The 15798-nt window shown below is 41.7% G+C and overlaps 1 protein-coding gene and 1 pseudogene across 1 annotated transcript; both read left to right on the top strand.

The window, feature by feature from the left end:
- The first annotated feature begins 307 nt into the window (after positions 1–307).
- LOC125879608 (keratin, type I cytoskeletal 13-like) lies at positions 308–3798 on the top strand. The gene is given in 8 exon segments (XM_049561567.1): positions 308–825; positions 1291–1300; positions 1303–1372; positions 1516–1672; positions 1818–1979; positions 2755–2880; positions 2975–3267; positions 3613–3798. Coding segments are annotated over 8 exon segments (1392 nt in total). The 5' UTR covers positions 308–366; the 3' UTR covers positions 3728–3798.
- A 6069-nt stretch (positions 3799–9867) lies between these two features.
- Positions 9868–13173, top strand: LOC125879647 (keratin, type I cytoskeletal 13-like; annotated as a pseudogene).
- The last annotated feature ends 2625 nt before the right edge of the window (positions 13174–15798 follow it).

The raw sequence follows: 15798 nt of genomic DNA, 5'->3' as shown, positions 1-15798 counted from the left end.
AGCCTATGTCTTCTAAACCAGTGGTTCCCATCTGGTGGGTCGTGGATCGAAAATGGACCGCAAGTGATGTGCAAATGTTTCAATTTTGTAAGACACACACTTTATTTTGAAATAGAGCTATTTTCCCAATCATACAGGTCTCATCATACATTTCTCAGACACACCCACAACCAACCTGCTGAGTTAAACAAGGACAGGTGTCTCCTCCCAGGGTTGGCCTGAGCTTGCCATCCTTCTCTCTTCCACCTCCTCCTCAGAAACTCTGCATACAGTATAAAAAATCAGCTGCTCTCTGAGCTCTTTACTTTCTCCTCTTCAGCTGAAGCAGATAGACATCCTACCTTACCCTCATCACCACACAAAATTATGCAATCCTTTGCGGTTCGTGGTGTGCCCAGCATGGGGTCCATGCATGGTGGTGCTGGAGGCCAAATGGTCAAAATCTCCTCTGGTGGCTCCATGTATGGCAGTGGTGGCTCCATATATGGCAGCGGTGGCGGACGTGGTGGAGGTGGTGGAAGTAGCTATGGCTACAGCTACAGTAGTGGGGGAGTTGGTGCTGGGTTTGGCTTTGGCGCTGGTGGTGGTGGTGGTGGTGGTGGTGGTGGTGGTTTTGGTGGTTGCATCGACATCTCTGCCAACGAGAAGGCCACCATGCAGAACCTGAACGACCGCCTGGCTTCTTACTTGGAGAAGGTCCGTAAGCTCGAGGCAGCCAATGCTGAGCTGGAGCTGAAGATCAGGCAATTCCTGGAGCAAAAGACCTCCCCCTCTGCCAGAGACTACAGCGCCTACTTTGCCACCATCGCAGAGCTGCAGGGAAAGGTAGGCTCATCTGTGACATTAGGCATGTGGCCATCCAAAAACGACAGGATGTTTATGTTCATGCACTACCTGTCATCATCACTGTAATGTGACAGTTTCTATCATCCAGTGAGAGGTTAAAGCATGAACCCTGCCAGCACTGTAGTTATGATTATAACCTTGTTTTATTTCAATTTGCAAAGGTGGCAATATTTATTAAAACAGCATACTCTAGGGGTCAGTCAATATCAGCTTTAAAACAATATAGATATCTTCCAGTGTTATTTCACTGTTGATATTGGAGAAACTTGGGACATTGGCTCTTTGTTTCACAACGAGCCACTTAATATAACAATACATTTAGTAACAGAATTAAAGTAAACAGTTTAACACCTGTCTGAAACTGCAACAAAAGTACATTTCCATGCAGTGTGCTGAGGCATTTTCAATGAAATAGTGCAATTATTCTTTTTTTAAATCTCCCAGATCCAGGACGCCTACGAGTCAACGGTGGCATCTACCTCGCCATTGACAATGCCAAGCTTGCTGCTGATGACTTCAGGGTCAAGTAAGTGAATCCATGCATTAAGGAGCTATAAGTAAAGGTTAAAGTTCAAGTTTAACATTTTCCCTCTCCATTCGCATCCTGCTTCAGTCAGTTTTGTTTTTGGAGAAACAGATTTAGAAACAAGAGTTTTGTCCTCTGTGCAGGTATGAGAACGAGCTGGCCATGCGTCAATCGGTAGAGTGCGACATCGCCGGGCTGAGGAGGGTCCTGGACGAGCTGACTCTGAGCCGGACCGACCTGGAGATGCAGATCGAGGGCCTGAAGGAGGAGCTGATCTTCCTCAAGAAGAACCACGAGGAGGTCAGTGGGCTCTCAGCTCTCATTAGGCGGGTTGGGTGTTGGGGTGAATACAATGAGTCAATGGAGTTGAACAAAACAGGTTTACATTTGAGATTCATCAAGAAATGTCCTTACGGAAATATCTTCGCTTTTCACGTGTCTGCAGGAGCTGCTGGCGATGCGAGCTCAGATGAGTGGCCAGGTGAACGTGGAGGTGGACGCCGGTCCAGCAATTGACCTCGCAAAGATCATCGATGAGGCCAGGGAGCACTACGAAAGCATTGCTGCCAAAAACAAAAAAGACCTGGAGATTTGGTTCCAGCAAAAGGTAAGTACATAAGTTGTAGCCATGGCTAGCCTGTTGATCCACCACTTTGGCCCAGACTGAAATTTCTCAACAACTATTGGAGGGATTGTGATGAAACGTGGTTCATCACTTATGTTTGTCTCAGGATGAATTGTAATAACTTTGATGATCCTCTGACTTTCCATCCAGTGCTATCATCAGATCAACAATTAAATGTGTCCAATATTTTGGTTTCTGAGCAAGACCTGCAGAACTAATAACACTCCCATCAGCCTCAGCTGATGCTGAAGTAAATTGGCGAATATGGTATACCTTTTATACATTAGCATGTTAGCATTTCTGTGAGTAAATTAGTATTCTGATGTTAGCTTTTAGCACAAAGTAGCACTATGTCTAAGCACAGCTTCACAGAGCTGTTAATACAGCTGAAGAGTCTCAGTCTGAACACACAGATGGCGGACTCCAGAGTCTCTACAACTGTCAGATGAATGTAGAGGAATAAATAGTACAACCTTTCTACCATTTTTTCCCTGTTAAATGTTTTTTTGGGGAGTTTTTCCTTAACCGCTGTGAGGGTCCAAAGGACAGAGGGATGTCGTATGCTGTAAAGCCCTCTGAAGCAAATTGTGATTTGTCATATTGGGCTTTATGAATGAAACTGAATTGAATTAACAGTAGAAAATCAAACTGGTGTAAATGTAATGGGTTACCTGATGCCTCTGGATTACTAAATGAGAATTTCTGTCTAAATGTACAGTCTGTAATGACCATGCTGTGATTGGTGTCCTCTCTTCAGTCAGAAACACTGAAACAAGAAGTCGCTGCTGACACACAAACCATCCAGACATCCAGAACAGAGATTACAGAGCTCAAGCGAACACTGCAGGGCCTGGAGATTGAGCTGCAGTCCCAGCTTAGCATGGTGACCATCTTATCACATCTTCTCTTTCACATACAGTGTCTGCTTTGTGAGGTAATAAACAAACTGAACCGGTTCCTGCTCCTCTCTCTTGCAGAAAGCGTCGTTGGAGGGCACACTGGCTGAAACTCAGAACCGGTACGCCATGCAGCTGGCGGGTTACCAGAATCAGGTCACCATGCTGGAGGAGCAGTTGGTGCAGCTGAAAGCTGACCTGGAAAGACAGTCCCAGGAATACCAGATGCTGCTGGACATCAAGACCAGGCTGGAGATGGAGATTGCTGAGTACAGGAGGCTGCTTGATGGAGAGGGTGGAGGCGGCATTAGCAGCAGCAGCAGCAGCAGCAGCACTGTCCGTAGCAGCAGCAGCACCAGCGGTAGCGGCAGCGGGTGAGAAAATTAAACAAATCCTCAGCATGATAAACTTGAGTGTGGAGAGGATATGTGCAGAAAAAAAAAACAGAAAAAAAGTTTAGCCCTGATTTTGTTTGTAATTTAAATACATTTTCATCAAAACTCTCCTTTCCTCAGTCCTCATATAACATCTCTCTTGATGAATGTAGTGCACAAATACTATTCTTTAATTCTCTCTTTGTCTTTTTCTATAACTACAAATATTTTCGGCACATTTACCAAATTAAGCAGCTATAGAATGATTCTGAATATTATAACCAGCTCAAAAATAGTAATATTATGAATAAAAACCTGACTGTACTGTTGGTCTCTCTCCTGCAGTGGCTCGACCTCCACCACCACCTCCAGAACTAAAGTCATCACCGTCGTGGAGGAGGTTGTGGATGGGAGGGTAGTGAGCTCCTCCACCGAGGAGACTGTCAGTCAGACCCTCTGAGCTCCAGCAGCATGCACTTTCACAGAAATAAACACACAAATAAAAGTCTGCTGAAGTGCTTCAAAATACAATGTCCTCTGTTGTGTCCTTTGTTCAAAGTGCCTGAAGTTGCAGTTCCTCTAATGGCCACCAAGTGCTGCTATAAGAAAACTTAATGAGGAATTGGAATAAAATATAGAACATTTAAAGTGACAATAAAAACCCAGATGTAAAAAGTGTAATGAGAAATAATTCTGCCATGAAGAGAAGGCTAACGCTTAAAGATGAGTATTTTTGGAGGACGTAGGTAAAGATTTATTTCTAAACTAGAACATTTACATTTTCTGAAGTTAATAAGTGTGTGAGCTGGAAGCTGTTAGCTACTACTCCACATACAGCGGGAAGGCTTGTCCATCTGTGAAGCTGCTACCACAGAGGCAGAACACAAAGACTGAAATGCTTCTTGTCAGGGGAGAGACCATTCAAACTTAACCTTTTGCTTAGAAGAGAAGCGAGGGGTGTGAGGGAGAAGTTTTTACAACACCAACGATAGTAACCCACCATACCCAAGAAAGGAGAAAGTTCTTTCTTGGTAGTAAGAACAGGAAAATGGTCAACTGCCACCACCTTTGCTCTGACAGGACACACCTGCCCTTCACCAATAACTCTACCTAGAAAAAACATTTCATGGTTCCAGCCTCACTGATGGGAAGATTTGCTGCTTTTTTTTCTTTTAATAATTATAATATATTAGTAATGTTGAGAACTTGTAGTTCAGTGTATTAAAATGACTATTACAAATAACTAATACTTATTAAGATAATTAATAATTATATTAAATAATATGATTTTATTTACATTAAATCATGTCATGGGGCATTTCTGAAAAAGAAAAAATGATAGCTAACTAAAACACATGTCCTGCAGAAAATGCGTGTGGATGCTGAATGCTGAAATGAATTCAAGACCATGGCTGAAATTGCAGAAACAGTAGTAATAGTAGAAGTAATCCTAGTAATAGCAGAAGTAGTAGTAGTTGTATTAGTATAACAATAGTAATAGCACTTTGTCAGATGTATATATTATGTCATTACTTAAGTCCTCACATTGTTTAAGTGAAAACAATGGCATGACCTCAGAAGAGGAAAGATACTGAAATAGTGTGTGTTTGAACCTTTGTGGAATGTATTTTAAGACTTTGTGTGAAAAACCATTGTCCTTAATGTTTTTACAAATATGCAGCAGACAGGTGACCTCACTGCAAATATATTTTAATTGTATTCAATTACATTATTATTTTGCAAAATAACAATTTTGTAGTCATTCACACAGTAATTAATACATGTTTCAAAATGTAGTTGTACTATCAGCAAGAATAAATTAGCATATCACTATATGACATATCAGCAGTATAACAGACACACTTGATATGATTAAAAATATAAAAAACACATAGAACATTCACAACAGAAATACTTGCAAAACATAAATTCATAGTACCTCAACAGTAATCGTTTTTTAAATGGTTGAATAAGACAAAGCTCAACAAAATATGTTTTATCACCATCAGTAGTGGGAGATATAGCTGTAAGTGCAAAAGATGCAGTGTTGGGTAACTGAAATCTGCTCACATTCTATTTTTACTTTTTTCCCTCTTTTTTGTGTGACAAGAACAGTACACAGTTAATAATGTGGAGGGTATGACATGCAAAGGCAAAGGTCCCAAGGCTGGATTTGACCGTGTGATGTTGCATTGATGTGGCATGTGTTGTACCTTTTTTGCTAACAAGGTGTTCCCTTGACCAAAAATCTGAAATGGGAAAAAAAAAGAAACTTTCTCATCACAAAGCCTTGGGGTTTAATTTTGATCTAAGATCTCACACCATGAGAGCACTTTGGCTAACCCAAAGGAACCTTAAAGGGCCTTTTGGCTGCACTTTGGTGGCAACTGTACTGACAAATACACCTACAAAGAAGAGAGATTTTTCAAAAGCCTCTGCATCAACTTTTATTTTTTTATCATGTGTTTGATTTAAACTGTACATTAAATGAGTGATAATGTAGCTCATTATGCAGACAGTGTACCTATCTGTGTGCAGCCCCTTTTTAACGGAATGAAACAAATAACTTAAAAAAAAAAATAGATTGAAATAAAGATGTTGATAACCAAGAATTTTTAGTAGGCTATACACTTAAGCTTGCAGTAAAACAAATAAATAAAATGAGTATAAAAATACAGAAAAACTGTACACACCTCCCTCTTTCACCCATTTGCTTCTCTCTCACTTGACTTTTAAGGAACACTGGGTTAGAGTCACTTGTGTAACTTCAGGTTAAAAGACTAGCATGGCATCATTTGTTTCCCAATCAAATCTTTTGACAAGGCTCATTTAACCAAGTCATATGTTGTGGGCACTCTGCAGACAGCACCTTAAGCTTGGACTCCACAGTCTGAACTGTGGCATTTACAGCATATGAAAGTTTTTCAGTGGGGTTTAGATTAGCCAAAGGCTAAGTGCACACATGTGAGAAGCCTTTAAAATACCTACCAGCTGAAACCCCACACTAATGATTACTGTTTCAAAAATCTGTCCTGTCTTCCAGGTTAATTAGTTCAGATGCACATAGCAACTGAACTAACTGACAACTCCCCTGTCATCTGTCATTTATCTGTTAGAAAACACATAAGGAGGCAAAGGTAAGGATAGATTGAAAACAAGTAAGTAGAATAAAACAGAAACTGTAATGAAATACAAAATAAATACACATTATTTGAATAATATCAGGTAAGTGTTGGAGTCCGACTGAGAGACAGTCATCCTGTCCATGGGTCAGTATGTAGGCCTACTGTATGTTGCAGTATGTTGAATCTGTCTATTGTTGGCACAGCCCAAAACTGTCAATGGAGCATAGTGTCAGTGTGAAGATATGAAGGGCTGTAACGTTATGACCTTTGACATGCCCAGTAGCTGTAGAAGTGCTGCTTCCCTGCTCAGTGTTTGGTGTAAGGACAGAGTCACTGTAGGGACATGGAGGAGAAGAGGCCTGAAAAGGAAAACAAGTGAGAAACTTTATTCCTCACCTGTAATTGTTAATGCAAATAGCACACACAAACTGTAATGCCAACAGTGTTTACGGCAGTTGTTTCATCAAGGAGGGATCTTAAACTAAGGAAGTTAAAATAAAACTTACCTTTCCATCTTGTTTAGAGAGGAGATTGATGCTGCAGAGGAGATACTGTCACTCTGAAAGTGATGACTGATTTTTATCAGTTAGGTTCCCTGCAACATCTCTGTCCAGTGCCATTTCACACAGACAAGTTGAGGAAGACTGCCATGATGTTCAGCTTCTTTCACTTGTTTTGCTCTCTGTGCAGTCCTGAGTGTCTCCTCTGTGAAGTGTGGGTATCACAGTGGAAGGAGACCTGAGGGAAGGAGTTCATGTAAATGACAATAATATACTCCTGCCTGTGACAACAGTGCTATCAAAACTGCTACATTAATATAAAGTGAATACACGAATTAACCCACAATTAAAACAGACATTAGAAAGCACATATGAAATTGGAAAACAATACCTTATGATCTGTAGTGCAGAATCTCTGGCAGCGGGAACACACGTCTCTGTAGGGTCTCCTGGTGATGTGTCCTCTGTTGGTTGACAGTTTGATCCAGTGGGAGGTGATACAAAGGCTGGCAGGTGTTATCTCATCCTCTGTTTTGAAGACTTACCAGGGTTAGCAGGAAATAGAACATGTCTCTGTGTGGTCCAACATGATGGGTCCATGTCCATTGGCAGTTATGCTGATGCTGCAGCATCTGGTCACCTGTGGCAGATGTTGTTACAGAGGACAAAGGAGAACTTTGTGTCCAACCAGAGGGAAGTAAAGTTATATGACTTTAAGTCTCGAGCAAGGCCACCTGCCCTGCCAGAGTGTGTAGTGGGACATTTTGTGGGATGGAAATGTGAAGGCTTCAGCTTGTAGGTATTAGAATATCAGACAGCATGTGTTACATCTGGAACACATGCTGCCTGATGTATCTCTGCTACAGTAAATGTTTCAGCAGCTGTGAGCTTTCCCTTACATAAACAGTTCCATGAACCAAGACCAACAACAATGGGATATCCTAAAACAACACAACATAATTCCAAGTGGATATTTGTCTTTCCTGCAAATTTTAAGACCTGTTGGAGGAACATAGACAGAAAACATGATTGTAACAACTAATGCGTCATCATAGTGTGTTATTCTGTAAGACACAAAGAGGCTTTGCATGTCAGTTTTTCTTAAAGCAGTCATGTTTTGAGAAGGGGCACCCCTGGGCCACCCTCCCTCCCTCACAGCCTCGGAGAGACTAAGGCAGCCTGGCAAGGTGCTGAAGCCAGGCTGCAAACAGGGGATACCCCACCTCTGGATAACTGTAGGCCATTGCATTTGTAATTCAAAAGTATTTTGTCATATTTTCAACATGATTCTCCATAAATATAGTCAACACAATATATTCTTTTGGATTTAATTATTACATGTTTCAATAATTTACTCGACATCTATCACTCATTTTTGTTCTCAGTTAGTCTATACTCAACTGTGGTATGCTATATGCTATGGTTCTGCTATACTTTTGGCACACAAACTTAAAAAAAAATTCTTAATCCATGCACTAAAAATATTTGTTTAGTCATAAGTCCTTTGCATATTTCTTTATCTTTAAAACTCATTCTGACATCTCTATGGACCGCTGGTGGACATGACACAGTAAACCGGATTGTGTAACCGTGGTAGGGCGTCATCACACCAGAGTGGAGACAGTGCTGTTGCTGAGAGATGAAAATGAGGTCGAGCAGTGTGTTCTTATCTGTGGTGGCCTCGAGTTTTAGGGCCCCTCACCAAGCATCACTATTTGACGAGTTAGGAGTGAGAATGTGTCGTTAATAAAAAACCCCAAAGACATTTTAAATGATTATTGTTGTTCTTTTTCTTGTAGAATATTTTTTTTAATATATTTTTTTCCTTTTTCTTTTTTTTTTTGACTTTTGACAAGATCTGAATGTCTTTCTTAGCTGGACCAAACTACTTGTCTGATCTTGCACTTTATAACAAAATAATCTAAATTATTCATCACCAGCCTATTCTGTGTTGGTGAAATTTCAAACCAAACTATGCTGAAATGTATTATTTTAACAAAGTATAATATTATATGTATAAATGTACATTGCCATATTGCTATGAATTATAGTTATGTTTTCAGACAACTCTCTGCCTTGCAGCTTCCCAGGAGTCTGCAACCTGAAATGAATGAGGGAAGTCCAGATGTGTATGTTCAGCCCCCCCGACTGATTATCCTGTCCAGGATTTTGGGAGGCTGGAGACTATCCTAGCATGCCCTGGGTAAGCGGCAGGATGCACCTGGACAGCTTGGCAGTTTATCATCTAATGTGCCAAACATCTTTCTCTTTTTAAAAAGCAGCTCATTGGCAAAGGTTGTTCACAGAAATGATTTTGGCGTCTAGGATAGATCCAGTAATGATTTAAAATACTGTGCAGCACCTTTAAGTGCAATGATGTCTCTAAAGCTCTGCGGTTTTTATAAATCCTCCATGCAAGGTGAACATTTCCAGCATGTGAAAAGGCTCTTTACATTTGTGTTTTAATTCTATCTTGAATTGTTTTATTGATCTTAGCAGAATATAATCATTCTCTGCTTACTGTCAGCTCTATATGCTTAAGATCAGGCAGCTGGCAAAGACTTTTTCTGATCAAACAAGTGGATTACTCTTTAAGCCGTTGAGCTCCTGCTTCACTACACAATAACCTGCTGCCAAGAGTTGATTGATTGAATGTGGCTTTTCACGCTGGCAGTAACCTTTAAAACTAAATGTCATCCATGTCTGAACTCGCCCGGCAGCGCTTCATGTGCTCTAATCTTTCAACCCTTTTGACGTGAAATGTTATGCGTGCAGTGCATCTGAATGTAAATCAGCAGGTGAATGGACAGGTAATGGGTGAATTCCACATTTCTCAGACACACCCACAGCCAATTGACATGCTGAGTTAAACAAGGACAGGTGTCTCCTCCCAGGGTTGGCACGAGCTTGCCATCCTTCCCTCCTCCACCCCCTCCTCGGTATACAGTATAAAAAATCAGCTGCTCTCTGAGCTCTTTACTTTCTCCTCTTCAGCTGAAGCAGATAGACATCCTACCTTACCCTCATCACCACACAAAATGATGCAATCCTTAGCGGTTCGTGGTGTGCGCAGCATGGGGTCCATGCATGGTGGTGCTGGAGGCCAAACGGTCAAAATCTCCTCTGGTGGCTCCATGTATGGCAGTGGTGGCTCCATATATGGCAGTGGTGGCGGAGGTGGTGGAGGTGGTGGAAGTAGCTATGGCTACAGCTACAGTAGCTCAGGTGGTTCTGGGTTTGGCTTTGGCGCTGGTGGTGGTGGTGGTGGTGGTGGCGGCGGTGCCATTGACATCTCTGCCAACGAGAAGGCCACCATGCAGAACCTGAACGACCGCCTGGCTTCTTACTTGGAGAAGGTCCGTAAGCTCGAGGCAGCCAATGCTGAGCTGGAGCTGAAGATCAGGCAATTCCTGGAGCAAAAGACCTCCCCCTCTGCCAGAGACTACAGCGCCTACTTTGCCACCATCGCAGAGCTGCAGGGAAAGGTAGGCTCATCTGTGACATTAGGCATGTGGCCATCCAAAAACGACAGGATGTTTATGTTCATGCACTACCTGTCATCATCACTGTAACGTGACAGTTTCTATCATCCAGTGAGAGGTTAAAGCATGAACCCTGCCAGCACTGTAGTTATGATTATAACCTTGTTTTATTTCAATTTGCAAAGATGGCAATATTTATTAAAACAGCATACTCTAGGGGTCAGTCAATATCAGCTTTAAAACAATATAGATATCTTCCAGTGTTATTTCACTGTTGATATTGGAGAAACTTGGGACATTGGCTCTTTGTTTCGAGCCACTTAATATAACAATACATTTAGTAACAGAATTAAAGTAAACAGTTTAACACCTGTCTGAAACTGCAACAAAAGTACATTTCCATGCAGTGTGCTGAGGCATTTTCAATGAAATAGTGCAATTATTCTTTTTTTAAATCTCCCAGATCCAGGACGCTACCAAAGTCAACGGTGGCATCTACCTCGCCATTGACAATGCCAAGCTTGCTGCTGATGACTTCAGGGTCAAGTAAGTGAATCCATGCATTAAGGAGCTATAAGTAAAGGTTAAAGTTCAAGTTTAACATTTTCCCTCTCCATTCGCAGTCAGTTTTGTTTTTGGAGAAACAGATTTAGAAACAAGAGTTTTGTCCTCTGTGCAGGTATGAGAACGAGCTGGCCATGCGTCAATCGGTAGAGTCCGACATCGCCGGGCTGAGGAGGGTCCTGGACGAGCTGACTCTGAACCGGACCGACCTGGAGATGCAGATCGAGGGCCTGAAGGAGGAGCTGATCTTCCTCAAGAAGAACCACGAGGAGGTCAGTGGGCTCTCAGCTCTCATTAGGCGGGTTGGGTATTGGGGTGAATACAATGAGTCAGTGGAGTTGAACAAAACAGGTTTACATTTGAGATTCATCAAGAAATGTCCTTACGGAAATATCTTCACTTTTCACATGTCTGCAGGAGCTGCTGGCGATGCGAGCTCAGATGAGTGGCCAGGTGAACGTGGAGGTGGACGCTGGTCCAGCAAATGACCTCGCAAAGATCATCGATGAGGCCAGGGAGCACTACGAAAGCATTGCTGCCAAAAGCAAAAAAGACCTGGAGATTTGGTTCCAGCAAAAGGTAAGTACATAAGTTGTAGCCATGGCTAGCCTGTTGATCCACCACTTTGGCCCAGACTGAAATTTCTCAACAACTATTGGAGGGATTGTGATGAAACGTGGTTCATCACTTATGTTTGTCTTAGGATGAATTGTAATAACTTTGATGATCCTCTGACTTTCCATCCAGTGCTATCATCAGATCAACAATTAAATGTGTCCAATATTTTGGTTTCTGAGCAAGACCTGCAGAACTAATAACACTCCCATCAGCCTCAGCTGATGCTGAAGTAAATTGGCAAATATGGTATACCTTTTATACATTAGCATGTTAGCATTTCTGTGAGTAAATTAGTATTCTGATGTTAGCTTTTAGCACAAAGTAGCACTATGTCTAAGCACAGCCTCACAGAGCTGTTAATACGGCTGAAGAGTCTCAGTCTGACCACACACATGCTGGACTCCAGAGTCTTTACAACTGTCAGATGAATGTAGAGGAATAAATAGTACAACCTTTCTACCATTTTTTCCCCGTTAAAGGTTTTTTTGGGGGTGTTTTTCCTTATCCGCTGTGAGGGTCCAAAGGACAGAGGGATGTCGTATGCTGTAAAGCCTTCTGAAGCAAATTGTGATTTGTCATATTGGGCTTTATGAATGAAACTGAATTGAATTAACAGTAGAAAATCAAACTAGTGTAAATGTAATGGGTTACCTGATGCCTCTGGATTACTAAATGAGAATTTCTGTCTAAATGTACAGTCTGTATCACATCTTCTCTTTCACATACAGAAGTCGCTGCTGACACACAAACCATCCATCCAGACATCCAGAACAGAGATTAGCTGCAGTGCCAGCAACACTGCAGGCCATCTTATCACATCTTCTCTTTCACATACAGTGTCTGCAGCTGGCGGGTTACCAGAATCAGGTCACCATGCTGGAGGAGCAGTTGGTGCAGCTGAGAGCTGACCTGGAAAGACAGTCCCAGGAATACCAGATGCTGCTGGACATCAAGACCAAGCTGGAGATGGAGATTGCTGAGTACAGGAGGCTGCTTGATGGAGAGGGTGGAGGCGGCATTAGCAGCAGCAGCAGCAGCAGCAGCACTGTCCGTAGCAGCAGCAGCACCAGCGGCAGCGGCAGTGGGTGAGAAAATTAAACAAATCCTCAGCATGATAAACTTTAGTGTGGAGAGGATATGTGCAGAAAAAAAACAGAAAAAAAAGTTTAGCCCTGATTTTGTTTGTACTTGTAATTTAAATGCATTTTCATCAAAACTCTCCTTTCCTCAGTCCTCATATAACATCTCTCTTGATGAATGTAGTGCACAAATACTATTCTTTAATTCTCTCTTTGTCTTTTTCTATAACTACAAATATTTTCGGCGCAATTACCAAATTAAGCAGCTATAGAATGATTCTGAATATTATAACCAGCTCAAAAATAGTAATATTATGAATAAAAACCTGACTGTACTGTTGGTCTCTCTCCTGCAGTGGCTCGACCTCCACCACCACCTCCACAACCAAAGTCATCACCATCGTGGAGGAGGTTGTGGATGGGAAGGTGGTGAGCTCCTCCACCGAGACTGTCAGTCAGACCCTCTGAGCTCCAGCAGCATGCACTTTCACCAAAATAAACACACAATAAAAGTCTGCTGAAGTGCTTCAAAATACAATGTCCTCTGTTGTGTCCTTTGTTCAAAGTGCCTGAAGTTGCAGTTCCTCTAATGGCCACCAAGTGCCACTATCAGAAAACTTAATGAGGAATTGGAATAAAATATTCAAAAATGAAAGTGACAATAAAAACCCAGATGTAAAAAGTGTAATGAGTCATGGTTGATATTTTGGAAATTATTCTATCATGAAGAGAAGGCTAACGCTTAAAGATAAGTATTTTTTGGAGGACGTAGGTAAAGACATTACATTAGAACAGCCAAGAACATTACATTTTCTGAAGTTCATAAGTGTGTGAGCTGGAAGCTGTTAGCTGCTGCTGCCTTTCCAAGCTGTGGTAACTGCCACAACAGCAGCAATTCTTAAAAATCTTTTAGCGCCACCTACAAATTGTATCAAATGCTACAGTCTTTGGTGAGCATCCATATGTATACAACTTTGCTGAATTGGATACCACCGAGAAAAGGCAGTTAATAAGTGGTATGGTGGTATTTTACTAATGGCCCCAGGGTGGAGGTGTTGGTGGCATTGTTGTCATTCAGATGCTCATGGAGATCTTGTTTTCAACGTGTCATTTTATCAAAGTTAAAGGAGCTCTTTGTAAGAAATCTAAAGGAAATTGTCATGAAATCCTCCTAATATGTCACAGAGACTAAGGAATAATGTTCATATACCATACTGATCTCACCAACAACAATAGTACAGCCAGAATATTCGCATTTAGAAAACATTTTTACGGTCCGCAAATCATGTTTATGTTTTGAATTTGTGTTTTGGCCTGTTGCGCCACCCACCGCCGTCTACCAGTCACACAGTCAGTAGAGTCTCAGCATCAGTTACAGTTACGACTGAGCTACAGCAGCACGGCAAGCTGCATTAGCAGTGTCCCAGTACATAGCATTAGCAGCCGGCTCCTCCACCGGGTCCATGTCATTGGTCCGACAGCCCATTGGTCCGACATCCCATTAGTCCGAGGGTCCACGGCGCTGAACAGCTCCCGGTGGGCATATTTCTACTTTGATGGTGCGCCACGACCGGCTCTGGGTCAGCTGGGAGAGGCTTGAGGCGAAGCAGGCTCATGGCTTATGTGTTTGCCACTTTCTTTTTCATTTTAACCCACACCATGATCTTTTCCTGACCCTAACCAAGTGGTTTTTGTGCCTAAACCTAACCAGACCTTAACCACAGGGGATCATGATGATTTCGGAACAACGGGACTTCGGAACAATGGGTTTAATATGGTTGGAACAATGGGATGTTGGAGCAATGGGCAGTTCCCTCCTCCACCGCTGTATCCCGGCAGCAGCGTTAGCAGCAGAGAAGCCGGACTTGCTTGAACGGTCCACTGGAAAACCAAAGATCAAGGACGTGGCGACGCAGCCCGTAGGCAAACAAATCAGTCTCCAGCGTGCCACTGTCCAGCAACCTCGAATGTGTGTGTGTGTGTGTGTGTGTGTGTGTGTGTGTAAGGGGGGGGGGGGGTGGCCGACGACACGACTCGCAGCATTATTTTGAATTTGAGTGCAGTAACCGTTTTGGCCACATTCTTACATACAGTGCCTTTAACAGAATTGTAAAATATCTGGTTTTAATGTTGCTGGAGCACCACCCATCAATATATTCGGTTGAAATTTTACATTCTTGTGGAGTGTCGCTGTGTGTACAACATTCCCAAATTTAGTTGCAATCCAACTCAGCACTGAAGAGTTATGGCCCATTAAGTGCATCAGGTCACGCCTTCAAAGGTTATCTCAATAGGGTATATACCAAGTTAAGTGAAGACTGATGAAATATGTGTCAAAGAAGCAAAAACAAAACAAACAAACAAACAAAAAAGCTAAAATCCAAAATGATGGAACATTTTTAAAGGCACAGATTGTGTGGCCAATATCATATTACCATCATCCAAGAAACACACTGCAAGTATTGATTTGCTGCACCTCACAGTTCATGAGTTAAAATGTAGAACACATAATGGCTTACCACATGGTGGTGCTAATGGCATCATACTTTAATATGTAAAGCATTTCCAGATGGGTCACCCATCCATAAAGTATGAAAGCTTTAGCACATGTAATTGTTGAGATTTTAGCTTTCAAACATTCCTCCCATAGACTTTCCATTATAAATTTTAATGCTTAATTATATAAAATCACCGCAACATTACAATAAAGATAAATAAAAAAATAAATAAATAACAAAGACAGAGGATTACAACAGTGCTTCACATAAAAACCTTTAACAGACAAGATAATAACTGACACAGGGATGACACAATAGAACTAAAACATAGAAGAATAAAGCAAAAAAAAAAAGCCTTACGTCAGATGTAACAACTGTTTAAATAAAACATTTCTGCCTTTTCACTATAACATTCTCATTAAAGGATCTCTGTTCACTACAATGTGTAGAAATATAGCACACATACACAGATTAATGCTAATCTTTACATCTTCTTAGCTTTTACCAGCAGAGTAAGATAACTGACAGGCAGAGTGGAAGGAGTCGTCACATCCCATCCCTTAAAAATGGGGGTCCTCACAAAGATACCCAACAATTCAAGCACAACTACAGTACCATGTCAATACCCAAAACAATACACACAACTAACTATCATAACCAAATGC

This window comes from Epinephelus fuscoguttatus, linkage group LG19, assembly GCF_011397635.1.
Source record: "Epinephelus fuscoguttatus linkage group LG19, E.fuscoguttatus.final_Chr_v1".
Taxonomy (NCBI): Eukaryota; Metazoa; Chordata; class Actinopteri; order Perciformes; family Serranidae; genus Epinephelus; species Epinephelus fuscoguttatus.
Note: the sequence above shows the minus strand (reverse complement) of the source record. Positions and strands in the feature narration are given on the sequence as shown.